The sequence below is a fragment of the Paroedura picta genome, chromosome 1 (assembly GCF_049243985.1).
Source record: "Paroedura picta isolate Pp20150507F chromosome 1, Ppicta_v3.0, whole genome shotgun sequence".
In the NCBI taxonomy this organism is placed as follows: domain Eukaryota; kingdom Metazoa; phylum Chordata; class Lepidosauria; order Squamata; family Gekkonidae; genus Paroedura; species Paroedura picta.
The window spans coordinates 31,087,463-31,108,988 of NC_135369.1; the positions used below are offsets into that span (position 1 = coordinate 31,087,463).

Here is a 21,526-nt window from a genome sequence, read left to right on the forward strand (position 1 = left end):
AAGCTGACGGGGAGGGAGGGGGCTGCCATCGCATCTCTTGAAACTTCCCGCAATAATCTAACGGAACAGTTTTGAGATTTCACAATGCTCTCCGCTTCCTAATTAGGACAAGCTTAAAAGGGAACAGTTGGCATTCCTGTCGGAGAGGGCCATGTGTTACCTGCAGCAGGCCAAGTCGAGAATGAAACTGATTTTTCTCTTACCTATGTTCCGCGTTCGGCAGCTGCTCCGAACAGGTGCTTGCTCTCTTCAGAGCAGATGGCGCCAAAAGTGGGTTTGTTGTTGGCAAGTTCCTGTACAAAGCAGCCTTCTTCTCAGGCACATTGATGCGCGTGCAGAATGGCACACACGAGCAGGCCCACTCGGCCGCAGAGAAGGATCTCAGCACTTGGTAAGAGGTCGGCTTCAGGCGAGTTTTCACTTGGAACGGTGGCTTCAGGGGCTGAAAGGCATTTACTGCCTGGCCATCAGTCCGCCAGTTTCCAAGGTTTTGCCCTGTCTGTTAGACAGACCTTTTAGGCCTGTCATAAGAGATCGGGTAAACTTCACTTTCAACTGTGTACTTCATGCTTCTTCTCATGCTGTTAGATCTGTCGGCAGCATTTGACATTGTCGACCACAAGTTGTTGCTGCACCACCTCACCAGAATTCAGGGGACAGCCCTTCAATGGCTGGTCTCCTTTCTTTGGGAAAGGACACAGAGGGTTGCCGTAGGGGATGAGCAGTCATGCTCCTACCATCTGCCTGGTGGAGATCCGCAGGGGGAAGCATTTCCCCCTACCTTGTTTAACATCTTTATGCACTCTCTGGCCCGACTTCTCTGGAGGTTTGGTCTGGTTTGTCATTAGTATGCTGATGACACCCAGCTCTTTCTCTGGATGGACAGCTGCCCCAACCCCCCCTCCCCAGAAAGATCTGCCAGTTGTTGGGAAGCAGTGACAGTTTGGCTCAAGATAGGCTGGTTGAAACTCAACCCTACCAAGACTGAGGTCCTGTGGTTTGGTCAGAATGGGACAGAGCTGGAAGCACATTTACGAACCCTGGATGGAATGCAGTTGGAGATCTCACACCCCACCAGGAACTTGCGAGTGATTTGGATTCCTTCTTATCTATGGAGGTCCAAATCACCAAGGTAGGCCAGCTGGCGTTTTGTCCATCTGTGTCAAGCATGGGCACCACTGCCCTATCTTTCTCATGAACACCTTGCCACAGTGATCCTGGCGATAGTCATCTCCAGGCTAGACTTCTGTAATTTGCTCTACTCAGTCCTACCCTTGTCCTTGACCTGGAGACTGTTGCAAAATACAGCTGCTAGTCCTCACAGGAACACTGTGAAGGGCCTACATCCAGCCGGTGTTGGGGCAGCTGCATTAGTTACCAGATGAAGTTTCCAGGATGAAGTTTAAGAATCTGGTTTTGACCTGCAAGGTCATTTGTAGTCTCGGCCCAATGTATTTGAGAGACCATTTAATCCCCTGTGCCCCCTGCAGGGCATTGTGCTTTGTGGGTGTGAATAAATTGGAGGTCCCTGGTCCTTGTGAGATTCACCTGGTGTCAACCAGAGTCTTGGCCCCTGCCTGGAGGGCTGAGGGCCCTGGTGGAGCTTTTACAGCTCCACAGGGCCTACAAGATGGAGCTCTTGCACGAAGTGTTTGGTTGAGGCTGAATTATGGAATATCTAGCCCTTCCTCTGGCACCCTTTGGGCACCTCTACTGCTTCATCTGATATTGACGCCTGCCAGTGACATTGTCTGGGCTGGTAAGGGGATTTATTGGAATGAGAGTGGGTGGTTAGGGAGGGTGGGAGGGAATTTTTGATCAGTTTTATTGTAATTTTTATGTTGTTGTAAACTGCTGCAGGCCAGCTGTTCCAGAAGTGGTGGGATATAAATATAGAACAAATAAAATAACTAAATATATACATTTTAAACTGAGCATTTTATTAGCAGGGAAATAGCAACAGGGAGTACAGGCCAGTGTTTTGAAACAATTATGTAGTATGGAGACAGGCTCAGTGCTCTCTTCTGTTGACAGCTATTGGCCCTGGGAGGCCTTAGTGTGGATTCCTTTTGAAAACCTACAAGTAAATCCAACCACCTTCCAAGGCTCTATCTTCCAGCCTAAGAAGACCTCCTTCCTCTTAAGTGGCTTGTTCTCCCGTGGAAGAGCCACTTACGTTGGAAGAAGGCTTCTTCCAATTCTGCTCAATACGGTAGATGGAATAGAGGTAAGTTCTAGGGTAGGATGCCATTGACTGACATTTGGCATTAATTTGAGTGACATGACTGATGGTCTGTTCGCCTTCAGCCATTTTGCCTGTGCTTCTTTTACTAGGAGTTCTTCATTCTTAGGGCTTCGGGACATTAATTGGTTATCCTTTGACATGCAGAGTGAGAGTTTCTTCTGCATCACCCTGCTAGACTTCTGCATCACCCAGACTCTTGGGGCATTTTTCCTGTTCAGTTGTATCTGTCTCTCTCTCACACACATACACAGAGGAAGATGGAATACATAAAGGCATTATCGGCTCCCCGTGCAGGTGCACTTGAGCACATAAAGCTGTGTTATATTGAATCAGACCATCAAGGTCAGTATTGTCTACACAGATTGTTAGCAGCTCTTCAAGGTCTCAGACAGGTCTTTCACAACACCTACTAGCCGATCCTTTCAACTTGAGATGCTGGGGAGTGAACCTGGGACCTTCTGAATGCCAAGCGGATGCCGTAACAGATTGAGCAATGGCCTCTAATGGGCAGTCCAGTTCAAAACTACCTGTTCACAATGCCCATAAATAGCAGAAAAACATGGAAAGGAGGAAGTATAGAATCATAGAGTTGGAAGGGGCCATACAGGACAAGTCCAGCCACCTGCTCAATGCAGGATCAGCCTAAGGCAGGGGTAGTCAAACTGCGGCCCTCCAGATGTCCATGGACCACAATTCCCAGAAGCCCCTGCCAGCAAATGCTGGCAGGGGCTTCTGGGAATTGTAGTCCATGGACATCTGGAGGGCCGCAGTTTGACTACCCCTGGCCTAAGGCATCAAGTATCTGTCCAGCCGCTGCTTGAAGACTGTGAGGGAGCTCACCACCTACTTAGGCAGCCTATTTCACTGTTGAACTACTCTGGCTGTGAACCCCCCACACTGAAATCTAGCCAATGCCATTCTACACGCAGTTGAAAGCCATTACTACGGGTAGTATCCCCTGCTGCCAACAGGAACTGCTCATGTCCATCCAAATCTTCCCATTACAAGTTACTGCTAAAGTTGTTTTTAGTAGCCAGTGACTGACTACTTTCTCTGACTGCACCCCAGGTCCGGAACATTAAGTTGTTCTGTGGCAGTGCCACAACCTTGCTCTGTTACAGTTGTCATCCATGTTGCCAGTCAAACCTGTGTGTCGGCCCGAGGATTAGACAAACACGAGGCCACGATCTAAGGCACACTTAGCTTGAATGTGTCTTTTGTATTCCCTTCCTACTTCAGTATTTATAGCCCTTTCTGTGACTTGTCATGCCTCTGTGCACCAAGGCTCTTTCCCAGTAAATCATTCATTCAAGTGCCACAGTGGCATCTAAGAACTTGTGTTGCGGGTCACAGTGTTAAGTGAGGCCCTGTTCAGAATTCCTGATGGCCTGGAGCCACCGGTGCCTCGTGCCGAAAGATCGCTTGTTCCTCGCTAGGCATCCCACAAAAAGCTGCTGCTGTCAAACATACCGTACCCCCTTTGTCTAAATTTTGGCCTGGTGGTTCTGTGTTTTGCATTTGCTTTGCAAGCCTCATCACATTCATCGAAGTCACGCAATGCACTATAAGCTTCAGGAGACGGAGGCACTGACCAAAAGGGCTTTGCTCGTTTCCTTTCTCTCTGTGCACAAAAGAACCCCATGCTTGCCTGGCTTCGCTGTTCATTTTAAACAAACAACTGGAGCCAAGGCAACCAGATGAGACTGACATCTGTCTCTTCAACTCGTGCCAAGTCGCTGCTGTGCCACGGCTGGCAGGAAGGAGAGGGGCGACAAATGCCAAGTTCTCTTGGAAAGGCCGCAAGAATTCCTTGTGTTACTTTCATTCCACGTCTCGCATCTTGCCTGTGATTAGGGGTGTGCATTTGTCTACCTGACATGAAAATATACCTGAAAAATAGCTTATTGGTATTTTTCTGGTATATTTCAACTTCCTGAATGTATCCAGTTTTCTTGGGGAAATGGTAGTGGGGGGAGGGGGGGAATCCTGAGAAAATCTCAGATATATTTGGGGATTAACAGTAGACCCCAAAACAACGGAGATCCGCTCCCACCTCTCAGCTGCTTGTCAGATTTCTACCGCAGTCCCTTTAAACTCCCCTGCAGCACAGCAGCTTCTGGGGCTGGCTTCTGCTGTATGAGAAGCCAGCCCCAAGCTGAGTCAGCAGTGGGGTACAATGGTGTACAATGAGGTACAATGTACAATGCCACAGAGTTCACCCAAAGCATCCGTTAAAGTTTAAAGGGACTGCAGAAGACAGCCTGAGGATCGGCTGTGCAGGGGGGAACAGACTGTTCCTGCTGACTCAGCTTGGGGCTGGCTTCTCATACAGCAGAAACCAGCCCCATAAGTGGCTATGCTGTAGGGAACAATCTGCTAGCCACGGCACAGCTGATCCTGGAGCTAGATTCTCCGTAGCTGAGCCTGTGGGGAAACGGTCTCCTCACAGGATCAGCTCAACTTCTTGGCGGGCTCCGTTAGACAAATCCAGTCCAAAGTTCTCCCTGCAGGTTCAGCTACTTGTTGGGCACTGTTGGGCAGTCTGGTTTAAACCTCACAGGATTGTCTACGTGACCAGCCCTTTTGGACAGTCCAGTTTAAAGAGACCACCCAAAAGAGCCCCAGCTGAGCCCCCACTTGGCTGTCTCTAGCAGATTTGCCACTGCTTTTTTCATCTTCCCAACAAGAGACATACAGTGAGCACAGGACGTACATGCTATCAATTTTTATTTTAAAGCTTCTATCCCCCGTGGTGTAGGACGCCAGCTTGGTGTAGTGGTTAAGAATGGTAACCTCTAAGCTAGAGATCCAGGTCTGATTCCCCATTTCTCCTCCACAAGCAGCCAGCTGGGTGACCTTGGGCTAGTTTTGTCAGAGCTCTCTCAACCTCACCTACCTCACAAGGCATCTGTTGTGGGGAGAGGAATGATAGGCGATTATAAACCATTTTGAGACTTGTTTGGGTAGTAAAAAACAGGGTACAAAAAATCCATGCTTCTCTCTCTTTTATTTGATGGTGGGCAATTTAAAGAACCTATAAAAGAGGTCATAGTGGGGGACTGGACATCTGCCTTAGAGCCCCTCCCCATCTCTCTCATTCCAGAGTTGCCACAAGGTACACCAACTGTAGCAGCTCCTGTAAAAGAATCTTGCCGCATGCTGTAGCAAAGTCCTAAACTTACTTCTGCAGTATATATGGGGAAGACTTGGAAAAACTTTCAGAAGTTTCAGCTGGTCCAGAATATGGTGACCAGTGCATTTTTCAGGATTTAAAGTCAGGACCTAGCTCAGCCTTTCTCAACTTTTTTCCCATTGAGAAATCCCTGAAACATTCCTCAGGCTTTCAGAGACCCCAGAAGTGGCGCAATCATGCAGAATACGGTTAAGTAGAAGAGCAGTGTACACGCCCACTCAGCGCCCCTCCCCTTCACCCCCCCTGCAGGCCCATCATTGGCCATGGGGGAGGCGTACAGGTTGACATGACCCTATAGGGTCATATTACGTGATAAATGTTTAACAATTTTTTTAAATATATAAAAATTAACTCTCACCCATTCAGGAAACCCTTCCAGGGCCATCAAGGAACCTCAGGATTTCAGGAAACTGGCTGAGAAAGCCTAATCTAGCCGGTCGCCCTGTTTTAGTGAGCAGTCACTACTAGTAATTTTTTCGTACGTCAGGTTAGGGGTTTTAGACTGGGGGGGGGGGAGATATAGTTGAACAAATAGTCGAGGTTTAGTATAATGGATGGAGGGGGAGGGGGGAAACAAAGCTGCTGTACTTTTCAAAGTAATGCTTGCGGCTCTCCAGTGTTGCAGGCAGAGATCCTAGTCAGAGGGCTATAGAACCTCCTGGCTCCCTTGACAACAGAGAAAGGAATAGGTTGTAACACAGACTTTTAATCCCTCGTTTCTCCACAAAGGGCTGAGCGGCCTTACCACAGCTCTCTTTTCGATGTTTTACTCCTGGTTTTGCCAAAGGGAGGGCATAAAGAAGGCCATGGAGGTGAGGGTCTGACCTCCCCTTCCCCTTATTTGTTAGCTGCAGCATTGCAGGAAGAGTGGGGCAGAAAGTAAAGGCTGCGGCAGACTCAAGGATACTAGCTTGAGCACGAAGGTTCCTTTTATCCGCTAGGAAAATGTAAGTGAGCCGTAGGGCAGAATTTGCTGGTCAGATTTGGCCCTTGGGTCTCCAGCTGCTTCCCACTTGTTTGGCATAAGTTCAGAGAATGAAAAAAAAAAGAAAGAAAAACCCTGACCTCATTTCCGTTTCGACATACCAAGTCTTAACACTGCTAAGAAGTTTCACTTCAACTCTGCTGCGGCTCAGCGCCGCACCAATTCACAGCTCGGTGACTCACCGAGTTTCAGGAGGGATGCCTCTTGGAAACATCCTAGAACCTGGCCCTTTGGCCAGGACAAGCAACAGGCGTAAACATTGATCCCTCCCCCATCCGCCCACAGAGGGAGCCTCTACTGACATGTGCACCACTGTCAGACCAGGTGTCGTTGTTAGTGAGAAAGGCTTCCTTCTCATTTCTGTAATGTCTCATGAGCTCATGAACATCTCAAGAAGATACACCACCTTCAGTTTTGGAACATCATTCTGGTGGTGGCCGGCTGATGCAGTCCCTCCGGCGCCCCTCGCAGCCGCCGTACCATTGTAGGCAGGGCTGATTATTTTTACCACCATCTTGTTCAATTTTTTTAATGGGATTTTAATGGGCTTTTGTTGTATTGTGGGGTTTTATTGTGTCACCTGCCACGAGATGACTTGCCGGGAGTGGCAGGAAACAAATCTAATAAATGAGGAGGAAGAGAAGCTGGTCTCCTCCAGACAGCGTTTCTGTTTTTAAATTGTTTGCTTATTTTTTTATTGGTTTTAATATACCGCCCCACCCTGCAAGCAGACTCAGGGCAATTCACAACAGGTATCATGTGTAGGTCATCTATAAAACCACAGTTTAAAACATTATTTAAAACTCATGGGGCTCTGTTAAATCTGTTTGATTCATTGATCTGCCTCCTGCTCCATTTCACAGACAGTATGCTCTTTTAATCGGATTCTAACTTGGTGGAGGGAACCCAGGAGATAGTTGGCCATAGATATAGGCCTAGTGGAAATCCCTGCAAAACTTAGATAATCCTGTCAGGCTCCAGGTCTTGACTGGCAGCTCGTTCCACCAGGCTGGGGCCATAGCCAAGAAGGCCCCAGCCTTGGTTGAGGCCAGGCACACCTCCTTCAGGCTGGAGACCAGCAACATGCTAGTATTCAAAGATCTTAAAGTTTTTCTGTGGCCATGCTGGGATCAAATAATAACCCAATAATAAAAAATAAAATAGTCATAAGTGGTGTAGCTTCCCTTCAAGTGTATCTGCTTCAGCTTTTGGAGTCTCAGGTGTGTAAAGAAGCTTCATCATCTGTTTGTTTGGGTTGGCTTCATAGCAGCCAGCAGTTGGTTTTATACATTATTATTATGACTTTCTTGTATTGCTATTGCTTATTTATATGGCATTTTCTCTGTGTGCGCGCGTGTCTCTCAGTCTCTTTCCCTCCTTCTCAGTATACACACACACGTACAGTGAGAGAGAGAGAGAGAGAGAGAGAGATCATCCTGTTTTTGTTTTGTTTTCTGCATTGCTCTTCCTCTCCAGACATTCCCCTCTCCTCACATGTGTTTTGATGTCACTTAGGGCAGGGGCAGTAGGTGCAAACTTAAATGGGCTCCGGGGAATTGTAGAGAACAGGAAGGCCTGGAGGATCATTGTCTATGGCAGGGGTAGTCAAACTGCAGCCCTCCAGATGTCCATGGACTACAATTCCCAGAAGCCCCTGCCAGCATTCGCTAGCAGGGGCTCCTGGGAATTGTAGTCCATGGACATCTGGAGGGCTGCAGTTTGACTACCCCTGGTCTATGGGGTCGCGATGGGTTGGACAAGACTTCGCACCTAACAGCAACAAGTCAACCTGTGATCCTCCAGATGTTCATGGACTACAATTCCCATGAGCCCTTGCCAGCAAACGCTGGCAGGGGTTCATGGGAATTGTAGTCCATGAACATCTGGAGGATCACAGGCTGACTACCCCTGACTTAGGGCATTTTCACTTCCAGAAGCAGCCAGAGATGTGAAATGGGACTGAGGAAATGGCGTAAGGGGACAGGCAGCATTTCAGTGAGTTCCTGGAAGTGGGGAGGGCTGCTGTGTTCAGGGCTGTCCCCATTTTGATCATTACCTGTGCGGACGCTTTTACACTTTTTGTCTAGTTCTCTCTGAGGTGGTACAGTTAACCCAGTGTGGTCGGAGAGTCACGTATCCCCCTGAGAGACGCCTGTGTGAATGCAGCTGGCTTTCCAATGGAGCACTGTCCTACACTCAAGAATGGACAAAAGCTTTCCTCCCTTCTTCTTCCTGTGCTACAGTTGCTGCTGGCTTGGTTCTACAGGCAGCATAAAGATTCTGCAGTGCAATGTAAGTCAGAATAAGGGCAAGTCTTCCATGAGACCCAAGTCTAGAAGCCTACATCAAGATTCAGATATTCCAGGCAGCCAAACAGCATTAGGTAAAGGGGTACGTTTGTGTGTGGAATTGACTGTAACTGCTTATCCATGCAGATTTGACATAGGATCAGTTCCCAGTGTAGCGTCCAGACATCAAAATGACTCAGAGGGGCACAAAGGGCATCATGATGCTGTGGTAAGCAGGGACTTCAGCAGAAACATGGGCACACAAGCAAGTAGTTTGGAGCCAGCCAGAATGGCGCTTCAGGGACAGATTCTCATCCAGATAGCAAGGCGAGAGGCTTGCATCTAAAGCAAAATACATTTTTCTTTGCTGACTTGGAAGGAGTGGAGGGATGCAAGAGAGTGAGCCAGGTTACATCCTCTGTCTGGATGAAAAGCAGGAAGGGTGAGCTCGGAGTCCTGGGAGTTTTCCGCATGAAGAAATGGAGCATAGATCTGTAGACAAGTGGAGGGGCTGCTTGGGACTGGGGAGCAGCCTGGATTCCATCAGCGACCCGTGGCTTTGTCAGGCAATTCCGAACAATCTTGGTTATGTTATTGGGACCTATTTGTGGGGAATGTATATGCAAGTACAGTTCTTTCTTTGGTCAGAATGCCAATGCAGCAGGATCCTTTTGTGGCTCAAGGCACACTGAGAGGTCCTGATTAATGTTCTGAGAGCTAGCATCCGGAGAGGCCACTCTCCGGAATGGCTGTTTTCCTCAATGAGTACAATACGATCAGGTGCAATTCCTGCTTACTCTGCTGGCTCTCGGACGTGGCAGCAGTCCAGAACTTGTTTACCGGCCTGGGCAAAGATAGAAATAAGAGAGCAGGTCCCATTTTGAGGTGTGTGTGTGTGAGAGAGAGAGAGCAAGATAAGAGTTTGCACTTTATATGTCAAGATCCATATTATGGGACAAATCTATTTCCTTTGATTGTTTTCTGTGGCAGATGACAAATGAGGAAACAAAGCCCCAGTTGGGATTCATGTGAAGTCAGAGTGTTCCACCCACATGAGTCTAGAATTGATCTAAGGAAGGCTGTAGTATCATTTCCGTGTACCGGAGATCAGGCTGTACCTCCTCAATCTCTTCATGTTTGCACAGTGAACTAATGCTTCCAACTAGCTTGCCTCCTTGAGCTTGAGAAGCTTCCGTTCCCTTCCTTTCTGGCGGTGCGCTTGTGACTAGCACAGTGTGCTAGCACTGGCTTGGTTACCTAGGTCAGGATCCAGCCTCATCTCGGGGCCAATTCGTATGCTACAAACTCCACGGGGCGGACACAGGGATATCATCACCAGGTCACTGTACGGATATACAAAAAAAAGGGGCTGGGGGCAAATAATTAAGAAATTGAAGGAGAGATGGATACCTTTTTGTTGCTGCATTCGAGGAAATCATTTCAAGGCAATAGTGAAAACTGTTCCTTATAAATATTTTTCTGTTTGATTGACAATCATGTATTTCATGTTTGAATTGATGGGCTCTTTTTTCAATAACAAATCGAAATGCAGCATTTAAGAACCAAATGAAGAGTTTAAAAACCAGTGGCAGGATTTCATTGCCCTGCACAGACTTGTTTTCTCATATACCTTTCAGGAGCACACTAGGCTATGCAAATTAGACAGGCAAAGTTGTCTAATTTGCATAATATATCCGATATGTGAAATTTTCCCACTTAAAGCAAAAAGAGAGCGATTTCCCCCCACTTATGCAAAGTAGGTATCCATCTTCCCAATTCCAGTTTAAAAATATGTTGTTGATAACTTACAGACTGAATAGCCCTGACTAGTCTGACCCCGACCTGGTGGAATCAGCCCCCAGAAGAGCTACGCGCCCTGCAAGAGCTTTCTCTGTTCCACGGGGCCGGCTAGATGAAGCTCTTCCGCCAGGCATTTGGTTGAGGCCAGAGCGACTAAGACCTGGGCCTTCCTCGCCATAACTACAACATTATATGATCTCCCTGTTTATTTCCCCTGAGGCACAAGTTTAAAGGATGTTCTAGGAGCCCGGTGCAAGGGAGAGTTTGGGGATGAGATTACTGCTATTGTTTTGTATGCTTTGTAGTTTAATAGTTGGGGCTTTATGTTTTTATTGTGAGGATATCTTATTGTAACCCACCACAAGCTGTCTGTCTGGAAGTGGCAGATACTACTACTGCTGCTGCTGCTGCTGCTACTACTACTACTACTACTACTACTAGTAGTAGTAAATAATTTCATCAGTGCCTGGAAGCTGCTGCTACTACTACTACTAGTAGTAGTAGTAGTAAATAATTTCATCAGTGCCTGGAAGCTAAGCAGGGCCAGCCATGGTTAGTAATTGGATGGGAAAACTGCAGAGCTGCTGTGCAGAGGAAGGCAATGGCAAACACCTCTGCTCCTCTCCTGACCTGAAAACTCCATGAGGGTCGCCATGAGTCATTAGCGACTCAATGGGACATCATCATCATCATCATCATCATCATCATCATCATCATCATTATTAGCTTGTAATCTGTTTGCTTGGGTGGCATGAATGGTTGTGCTCAGGGCTTCTCACACAGCTGAATTCAGCATCACCTCACAAGGTGAGCTACCACGTCCATCCTGGCCCTGCCACTGCTTCTCCACAAACGGAGCATGTGCCGAGTGATCATTTCCCATCGTGTCAAAGATAAAAACGTGCCTTGGACCAGAGGTAGCACGGTGGTGATGTGATGAGAGATCCCGGGTTTCTGTGTGAATCACCTTGCAGTCGCTTCCCAAATGAGTCATTTTGTTATAGAAACAAGCCCTCCTTTGGCAGGAGGCTGTGCAGCTGAGAGATTGTTACCTAACAAGGAAAAAATCCCTCATAGGATCACACAGTTGGAAGGGACCTCAGGGTCATCTTGTTAAACCCCCTGCAGAATGCAGGAAACTCACAACTACCTGCCCACCCACTGTGACCCCAATTTCATGCCCAGATGATGCACCCCCCCCCCCCAAGAAAACCTGAATTCCTGGCCGTTCTGGCCTGGAGGAAATTCACTTCCTGACCCCAAAATGGTGATTGGCATTTCCCTGGGCATGCAAGAAAGGGCCACCAGAGCCAAGCACTGACACAATCCTTCCTGCCCAGCCACTCACAATCTGCCTAAGTTCACAGAATCAGTATTTCTGTCCAATGACTATCTAGCCTCTGCTTGGAAACTTCCAAAGAAAGAGAACTCACCACCTCCCTAGGAAGCCTGTTCCACTCTGTCAGGAACTTCTTCCCAATGTTTAGCTGAAAATTCTTTTGAATTAATTTCAATCCATTAGTTCTGGGGCATTAGTTCATTAGTCACCCTCTGGGGCAACAGAAAACCACTCTGCTCCATCTTCCCTATGACAGCCTTTCAAGTACTTGAAGATGGCCATCATATCACCTCTTAGTCATCTTCTCTCTGGGCTAAACAGACCAAACTCCCTCAACCTTTCCTCATATGACTTGGTCTCCAAACCCCTCATCATTTTCATTGCCCTCTTCTGGACACACTCCAGTTTGTCTACATCCGTCTTCAGTTGTGTTGCCCCAAACTGAATACATGGTCATTACTGTGGAATAAGACCATACTATGAAGAGGAGCATCTTCTGTAACACTGGGGGAGATTTTCTTTTGTTGTGTATCAACAAACATGACTCATAATAATGACCCAATTAAAATAAAAAAATGATTCATAATAATGACCATAATACTGCCCACCCCACCCCCTCTCCTGTTTCTACCACCCTGCTTCCTGTCTTTGCTTGTCAAGTCCCCTCCTTCTCTTCTTTTGTCCCTTTCCGGGGCTCAGCACTTTCTTGGGCCATTCCAGTTTTCTCTCACTTGCACTTCCAAGGTGGCTGTTCCCCTGTCGGTTGCCACTCATCCTTGTCTTGTCCGGCCCACTGACTGGCTGGGCTCCTATGACGTTGTTCTCCGGCACGTTTCTCTCCAGCCCTCGCGCAGGCTTGCTTTCTCTGCCCCTAGCATTTCTGCTTGCATAAGATCAGTGCTTGTCAAGGAGCCTTTATGCACGCAGAAGTGCTGGCAGCAGAGAAAGCGGGCACAGCCACGTGTGGAAGCATCAACAGCAGCTGGAGAGAAGCGCAAGGGGAGCGATGCTATGCTATCCAAGCCACTGTTTTTCTGGCATCTGGAAAGATCTCAAGGCTGCACAGTCAGGAAGTACTTTGGGGATGGGGTACACTAATGCCTGCTATTAAACATTTCTGTTGCACCTTCTGGAGCTGGCAGATGAGCATTGCTCCTGTTTGTTCGCATTTCTACTTATTCAGTAACACTGGAGGCATTTCAGGCCTTTCAGTTGGCCAGGGCATTCTGAAACCAAAACCCAAGCCTGACGCTTCCCCACTAAGCAACATGGGTTACCTGGTTTCTCATTTATCATCAACCCTGAATGTGGCTTCTTAATACAGGCACAAACTGCTCTTAGTTTGGTGTAGTGGTTAGGAGGTCAGACTTCTAATCTGGCATGCCAGGTTTGATTCTGCGCTCCCCCACATGCAACCAGCTGGGTGACCTTGGGCTCACCACAGCACTGATAAAACTGTTCTGACTGAGCAGTGATATCAGGGCTCTCTCAGCCTCACCCACCCCACAGGGTGTCTGTTGTGGGGAGAGGAAAGGGAAGGCAACTGTAAGCCGCTTTGAGCCTCCTTCGGGTAGGGAAAAGCGGCATATAAGAACCAACTCTTCTTCTTCTTCTTCCTTAAGTTGTCCTCTCTCTCCCGCTTTTGGCAGGTATTGACGGAGAATGGCTTTGGCGCAATCACAACGGAAATTCGTGAAGCTCTGGAGTTCTACTATGCTGAAGATTACCACCAGCAGTATCTGAGCAAGCACCCCAGTGGGTACTGCGGGCTTGGAGGCACCGGGGTGTCTTGTTCTGCCGGAGGGAAGGAGTGAGGCTTGCTCCAACAGCAGTGTTCAACACTTCAGTGCAAACTGTGGAACAGCGATAAACGCGCTCTGCATTTGCGCCACAGTTTGACCACCATCTTCCACGTACTTACTCTCAAGCAACTGCCATGGCATCTTCTCCTAAGCAAAAGGTTGAGAGCTGAGCACTGCATAAATGCAGCAAAACAGAACATGAAGCCTTTTGGGAACGATGCCGCAGCAGATGGGGGAAATCATGTTTTTGAACACTCTCCCACATCAAATTCCATAAATATAGAAAACAGCAGAGGAAGGCTTAGCCTTCTGTGGTGTTCCAGTTTTAGGAGGGTCTTTTTTTTTTTAAGCATGGAGGGGACGGATTAGAAATGCCACCTCTCATCTGGTGTCTCTAATTTTGTTGAACGTGTATGAACCAGGCTCCCTACACCATACCTCCTCCCCTCCCCTCCACATATCTACAGGAGCCTCTGTTAACACAAGATCTACAAGAGAAATTTCTGGACTAGAACTGATAGGTAAAGGAAGCATAAGAAGGAATGTGCAGGGAGTGGAGAAATGGAGGTAAAGGAAAACACACATTTACACCCTGCCTAGCGGGCAGGGAGGGGAATCCGCTGCAGGGATTTGGAGCAAAGAAACAGCAGGCTAACCAGAATATTTGTTCAAACACACTTTGCTTCTCCATTTCCTTCTCCCAGTGTTGCTTACCTCCATTCTCCCCCCTCCCTCCAATAACATCAGGGCTTAGTTACCAAACTGTGTCCTTAACCCCTTAACTCTGTGCTGGGTTGTGGCCTCAGTGCATTTGTTGCTGTGCTTGGAGAGTTTAATTTTTGCAAAGGGAATGCTGGATAAAGGTTATGTAGGTGTATTAATTGGAAGCTGAAGTGTTCCACTCTTGGGTGTTATTGTTTAAAATGGCTATTAAACACAGTTGTTTCCAAAACTGAATTCTGGCATCATTCTTTTCTTCCACCATCGGTTTTATTGGTCTGAAAGGTATATAATTGAATTACAGGTGGATTTCATTGTTCCTTAGCTGTGAGAGCAAGTCTTATTTGGGAGAGCAAAAGAAGGGTAAGCTCTATTGACCTCAGCTTTGGTCTAGATCGATCAGAATCCTGTCTCAAAGGTAACACAGCACAGAACTACAAACAGCAAATGAAAGCAACTAAGAGTTGTTATTTTGGATGTGCAAACTCCAAGCCAGAGCTACTCACTGACTAGCTCAGAGGATGGGCAGGGTTGATAATTCTGCTTAGTAAATCCCCTGTAGGTCAGAATTCCATCTAGATCAAAGAATGTGGGAACCAAACTACAACACTGGTGAGCAATTTCCATCTCTCCAGCACAAGAAGAAAGAGCTTGCTCTGTTTTAGAACCAAACTAGACAATATGCATGGTTTAAGTTAGGTGATTCACACATAACATCAGTGAACTAAAGTTCTTAAGCCCTACAGGGGCCAGTTTGGCTCTGGAGCATATGCAAGAGCCCCTTCCCTCCCAAGCTGTTTTTTGAGGGGGAGGGCCTGTTTGTGCTGCTGTGATCGACCATGTGCTAAGGGAACATGGCAGAAGGGAAAAAACAACACAGAAGGGAAGGCTAGAGTCCCTCTCCCCCCTGCACCATGCTCCTGAGCCAAATTGAGCTCTATAATGCTTTGGGGGAATTTCCCCACCCTTACCAATGTCACAGGTATCATGTAGTTTGGTCCTTAGAAGCCAAATCTTGTTTGATTTGCAGAATGTCTCAGGGACTGGAAATAGGGAGAACAGAAGCTCTAGGGTTATGGGGAGGGAAGGTTGCATGTGAATGTACAGGATATGTTCAGCCCCCTTTCCCAACCATCTTCACATTTCTCAGAGTATCTGGGTGTAAAGAGAATAGGAAAGCAGATTGCTCTTCTCCATTGGATGCCTATATTAAGAGGAATTCAACACTGACCTTTCTTACAAAAGGTTTAGAACCCCTTCTGTTACCCAAATTGGAGGTCTCCTTCTCCCTGAGAATTCCCGGAGGGGCTGAAAGAGGCAGTGGTTTGCCTGCTGCTGAAAAAGCCATTGCTGGATCCACAAGAACCCACCAACTACAGACACATCTCACACCTAGAGTTTCTGGGGGAAATAGTAAAAAGGGCTGTGGCAGACCAAATATTGGCATTCCTGGATGAAACTTCAGTCCTAGGCCTATCCCAGCCAGGTTTCCACCCTGGCCCCAAGGTAGAAAAAGCGCTAGTTGCCCTGACAGATGACTTCCGCCATCAGCTAGACCAAGCAACTGCTTGTGCTATTAGACCTCCCAGCAGCGTTTGACATAGTCGACCATGAGCTTCTAGCTCACCACCTCGCTGACACCAGAATATGGAGGACGACCCTCCAATGGCTGATCTCCTTCCTCTGGGGTCACAGAGAGAGGGTAGCAATAGGAGAGAGACATTTAAGCTGCCACCAACTCAGATGTGAAGTCCCACAAGGAGTGGTCCTCTCTCCAATTTTATTTAAGTTCTTCATGTAGCTCATGTAGTGAGTTAGTACGGAATTGTTTTTTTTCTACTGTATCTTGTTTTTCTTATTTTTATGATTGTATTTTATGTCTGGGGTTTTAACGGACATTTTATTGGGGGGTTTATACAGACTGTGACCTGCCACAAGCCATTTGGAAGTGGCGGGTAAGAAACTGGATGGATGGATGGATAGATGGATGGATAATCTAATCTACGTACCCAGGTATGTCCTGGAGACTGACATCTGGTTGACATCCATATTTCCATGTACCTTTGTGTTTGAGATGCAACCGACATATATCCCATTATCTGTTCCAGCAGGCAGTGTGCTTCTGCAATAATATATGATGCAGTATTAAAGAGAGGTGTTTCTGCCGGGCTGCCTATGAGCCACCCCTCAATGTGAGGAGGGATCTGGCTGCTAACACTTCCCGCTTTCTCCCCTTGGCTGTCTCACTTGTACCCAGAATTCTGCTGCCAAAATAATCCACTCGGTTTTCTCTGTACTTCCATATTACTTTCAAAGCTTTCCTTGGAAGCTCTGAGGCCTGTGAACTAGGCCAAATAACCCTACACCATGTCCACCCAATTTCCCCAATTTGCAAGACCACCGCTCTTCTCGCGTGAAATCACTCCTCAACCTAGCCTCCTTTCCATGACGTCCTTAGGCACAGTCCTTGCCAGTAACTGAGGCAAAGTATGGGTAAGTGGATACTCTTCCCCTCCTTCACCCAGTGCAACCCGTCCTGCGCATGCTAAAAGCTACATGAAATCTATTCATCCTGTGTCTGTAATGAGTCCATGGGGTCCGAGCAGCTCATGAATGAGAAAAACCCTTATTTTTCAGCCAATCTGTGCATTTAAGTGTTTGCCCTTGGCCAGGTTATAACACATAACACTTTCCCTCCCACTGAATCTCCACATTGTGTACAGAATGCCTAGTTCCTATAGTAACAGAATGCATTGGGCTGAATATTGTATCTCTGAATTGTTCTGTTGTTCACTGTCAAGGAAACCTGCACTAAATCTAATTTCCCAGGGACAGGGGTGAAAAGGAAGTGAAAGGGAGAATGGTGTATAATAACGGCACTGATTCTTTACTCACACTGTTTTTACCTCCTTGGTTTGCACTTGTTTGGAGGGGGAGGGAGGCCTTTTGCCTTTCATTAAAGAAGCCTCCTTGGCAAAGGGAAGGCCGATTTCCCTGGAGTAATAACAGTTTAAAGCTTCAGAGTCGCTACAGTTTATCACAGAGGTTTCAAAGTGCACCTTTGCTTTTTTATTTAATTGAGGTATTTTGTACGTCTCCTCCTTCCCTTACAGTGGCTGATTTCCATTCTCCAAGGTCAGGGACAGAGGGTGACTATCTCGGAAGAGCAGTCACCTCACTGTTCACTCCCACGTGGAGTGCCTTAGGGCAGTGGTCTCCAACCCCTGGTGAGGAGACCGGTACCGGTCCGTGGATCAGTCGGTACCAGGCTGCGACTCCGCCTGGTCCTCCTCCTTGGCTGCTGCCTCGGGGGCTGCCCTGCCACTCTGCCGCTGGCTCACTTTTGGTGTTGTCCGGCGGCCACCATGGCTGGGGCTCCCCCTCTGCATGGCACTGCGCAGCTGCTGCTGGCAGCGCCCCCCAGTGGGTGGGAGGAAGTCAGGGGCACCGGCAGGAAAGCAAGCAGAGCTGGTGCTCCGGCGGCGACGTCCCTCAGCAAAAGACTACCCCGCCCCCGGCCCTCAGTAAAATTGTCAAGTGTTGACTGGTCCCTGGTGATAAAAAGGTTGGGGACCACTGCCTTAAGGCACGATTCTCTCCCCAATGCTATTTAACTATATGCATCCTCTTGCACTGCTGGTTTGGCTGGGGTGTCACCAGTACATGGATGACACCCAGCTCTATTGATGGGCGGCTGACTGGATAGACTCCTAGTTTCATTGGTCTAGATGCTGTGTGACTGGGTTGCTCCGATGGAGCCACCTGAAGCTTAATCTCTTGAAGATGGAGGTCCTGTGGCTACAAATGAAGAGGTGTGCCTCCCCTGCCTAGAAGGTATGCAACTGACAGCTTTGTGCACCATTAGGAATTCAAGGATGATCTTTGATGCCTCCGTTTCTATGGAGGCCCAGATCATAATGGTAGCTTGCCAGACATTTTATCATCTGCACCAGACAAAACTTCTGGCTCCCCACCTGGCCTACAATGATCCATGCAATGGTTCCTTCCAGATTGGATGACTGTAACACTCTACATGGGGCTACTAACCTTTGGCCCTTACCTGGAAACTGCAGCCGATACAAAATGTAGCTGTTCAAATCCTTACAAGGACCTCATGGAGGGCACATATTCACCCTGCCCTTCAGCAGGTTTTGGTACTCACCTTTAAGGCCATCCACTTTCGGGGCCCTGCATATCTGAGGGACCGCTCACCCAATCAGCAATGTGCTGCTGACCATTGCAGGGCACCCAACCCTGGAGCTTTGCCCACAGCAGCAGCAGCAGCAGCTCAGTCTGCGATGACAGGGTTGGAAGAAGGCTGGATCGATGGTGAATGAGTGGGGTGACACCCATGGCTTGATGGCAATGGCCCAGACCAGCACAATCAAAGAGGGGCAGGAATGGCCACCTTGACTCCTGGGGGCCACGGGGCAGCACACGGCCTTACCATGGAAGGCCCAGCAGTGGGGGCAAAGACCAAGGCCCATGTTCAGCAGAGGCTTCCGTAGCTGAAGGCCCAGAGGTGCAGGCAGGAGGGTGGGGAGTAAGACACTGAGGTATGAAGGGGTGGGGTTCAAGTAACCTTGCTTGGGAAGCACAAGGGGGAGAAGCCAGGGACTGAGGGAAGGATAGAGGAGGGAAGGACACAGGAAGGGGTGGTGCGTAAGAGTGAGGAGTTGGTGAGTGGAAAGGAATGGTGATAATTGGAAAAGTTGCACAGGGCGTGAGAGGAGGGCGAGGATCCAGGAGGGTCAGCGCTAGGAGGGGAACCATGGAGGAGTGGCAGCACTGCCAGATGGAGGAGCTAGAAGGCAGTGAGGACAACTCTTCCAGCAGCACCAATGACAAGAGCTTTTGAGGCTCCACTCATGTGACTTCCCCTTCTCTGTAAACACCCCGGCTTTGACATTAAATGAGGATTCCCTGAGCTTTTGTGTCATCTCTGTACTTGGGCAACCTCAAGCCACCTCTCGGCCTCCCAGGGCCAGCACCCCCGCAACACCCCCCACTAACCCCTAAGGGGGCATCCTCGCAGCACGACACTGGCATAATCACCTTAGTGTCCTGATTAAGGCTTGGTGACATTTTGTCAAATTGCATACCCACTTTTCTTCTTGCTACTTTCCAGGTTTGGCCTTCTTCCTAGCAAGACCGACAGAGAAATATGAGTTTTTCAGCTTGGAAGGCTTTTCAATTTACTTCTTGAGTGGGCTAAAGGAACTACAGCTATGTCCTCTGAAGGTTGACCAAGATCAAGTTCTTTTTCTTTCCATGGGCTCCCTGCAGTTTCAGGCTCCGTAAGAATAATTGTCTTCTATATTATAGTTGTAATAAAGATTGATCCTTCTGTTGCAATGATGGAATTTCTGAGAAAGAACCTACACCTACAGCATCCTTTCCGCACTGCAGATGTCCATTTTTTCTGTAGGTTCTGACATCCTTTCCCCCACCAGTTTGCTATTTTTAACTGCATTCCACAAATTAGAAGAGGTTAAAAGGATAGTTGCGTGAGCTTGGCTTGTTAACTTCCATAGGGGTTTCCATAAACATTTGGTGAATTTTTTTGTCTCTCAGCCTGCTCCAACCTTGAAACCTATAAGTGTTGACATCTTCCTTGAGCAATCTTACCAATTCCCAAAGAACTTCCATAGGGCTCCCTTAAGTGAACAATCATGTTCTCACTCCAAGCCAAGTCAGCTATTCTAACTTGTCATCAGACAGCTTTTTAAAGCATATCCATGCCTGCTAAAATTGATTTACAAGAAAATGTTCCACAGTCCATTTTTCTTCCATATTTCTTTGCAAACTGCAGCAATGTTCTTATCTTCAAACCTGCTGTGGACTTGACCATATCTCTGCTATTTTGTCATCTGTTCAATTACTTGTTTTGCAATGTTATGGTAGCTTAAGAATCTAAATAGCTGAAACAATAGGTTGTTTTACAAGACATTTCTATCCTTATAGCCTTTGCACCTCATGAAAAGTGGAGATATGTAAAATGACAAACCCAATATGGGATGAAATATTATATGCCTAACCATAGGATTGTTGCTTTTATTTTTGATAACTTTTTAATTTTTTAAACAAGACAGCAGTATAAAAGGGACACAAAGAAGTAGGGGCTATACATAATATATAATAACATATATATCATCATCATGATCATACTACATAAAATGTGAAGGGTGCTTCTGACAACATGCTGGCCCTCTGATTGGTCCTTGGGGAGAGGGCCCTCCCGACTGAGGGCTACTCAGAGGGACTAGCATGCCATCAAGAAGTACCAGGGGGGCCTCTGATTGGCCCAAACTGGGAGTCCCTTGACCCACAATGGGCCAATCAGAAGCTCTTCCCCACCTCCATCCTCTTCCTCCATACCGCTTCTTGGGGCTTCTAACAAGGAGGAGCGGCCCCCAGGAGGTGTGGTGTGTGACTTCCCGATGACAGTCCAGCTGTCAATTTTTACATGATTCTTGTATGTTCTAAGTCCTTTTCTCAGATTCTTGAATGTTCTGAATACTCTTAATTTTCTTCTGATTTATTTCCTCAGATTCTTGAACATTTTTTTCAGAATACTCTAGATATCCTTCCAATCCCGCCCTCTCAAATTTGGTTCACCAATAACTTTTTTTGGTTCCTTTCTTTTAAAATTTTTGTTTACTTTTATTCTCCTTTTGTCTTTTTGTCATCTTCCACTTGAAAAGAAGGGAATAGGCAGGGGAAGGACATTGCAGAACCCACTGCAGAAAACCCAGTTCTGCCCTTAGTGGTTTTCTCTGAACTGGGGCAGGCAGGGGAGGGGGAGGTTTCCATTCTTTTGAAGACTTGTGAAATCTGAACTTGAACAATGTTTTCAAGAGCTTTCTTGAATAGGCAGGCTACGTTGGCATGAAACATTGCAATTGTAGAAATTCTCTTTGGCTATAATATTTAATTTAAACATTATTTTATTTATTTTCTATATTTATTGATTTTTTTGATCCGTTCACTGTCTTGAAATGTTGGTGTGGGAAAAAGTATCTCTGGGATTACTGACAAAATATTCTTTGGCAAGGTGGGAAATTCTGCTGCACAAAGGGCAACCTTAGCCACAGTTTAAACCATGTTAATAAACTTTTGAACTGGGGTTAAATGTCATGGAGATGTTATTCTTC

The 21,526-nt window shown here is 47.3% G+C and overlaps 1 protein-coding gene across 4 annotated transcripts in view; it reads left to right on the forward strand.

Annotated features, from left to right (window-relative positions):
- The window catches only part of MSRA (methionine sulfoxide reductase A), a 228,987-nt gene extending 214,383 nt beyond the window's left edge, over positions 1-14,604 (forward strand). For all 4 annotated transcript variants that reach the window (XM_077332119.1, XM_077332146.1, XM_077332156.1 and 1 more), the window contains one exon: positions 13,500-14,604. In XM_077332119.1, the coding sequence (XP_077188234.1) occupies positions 13,500-13,664 (165 nt within the window). In that variant the 3' untranslated portion in view covers positions 13,665-14,604. The remainder of the gene's footprint in view (positions 1-13,499) is intronic.
- The last annotated feature ends 6,922 nt before the right edge of the window (positions 14,605-21,526 follow it).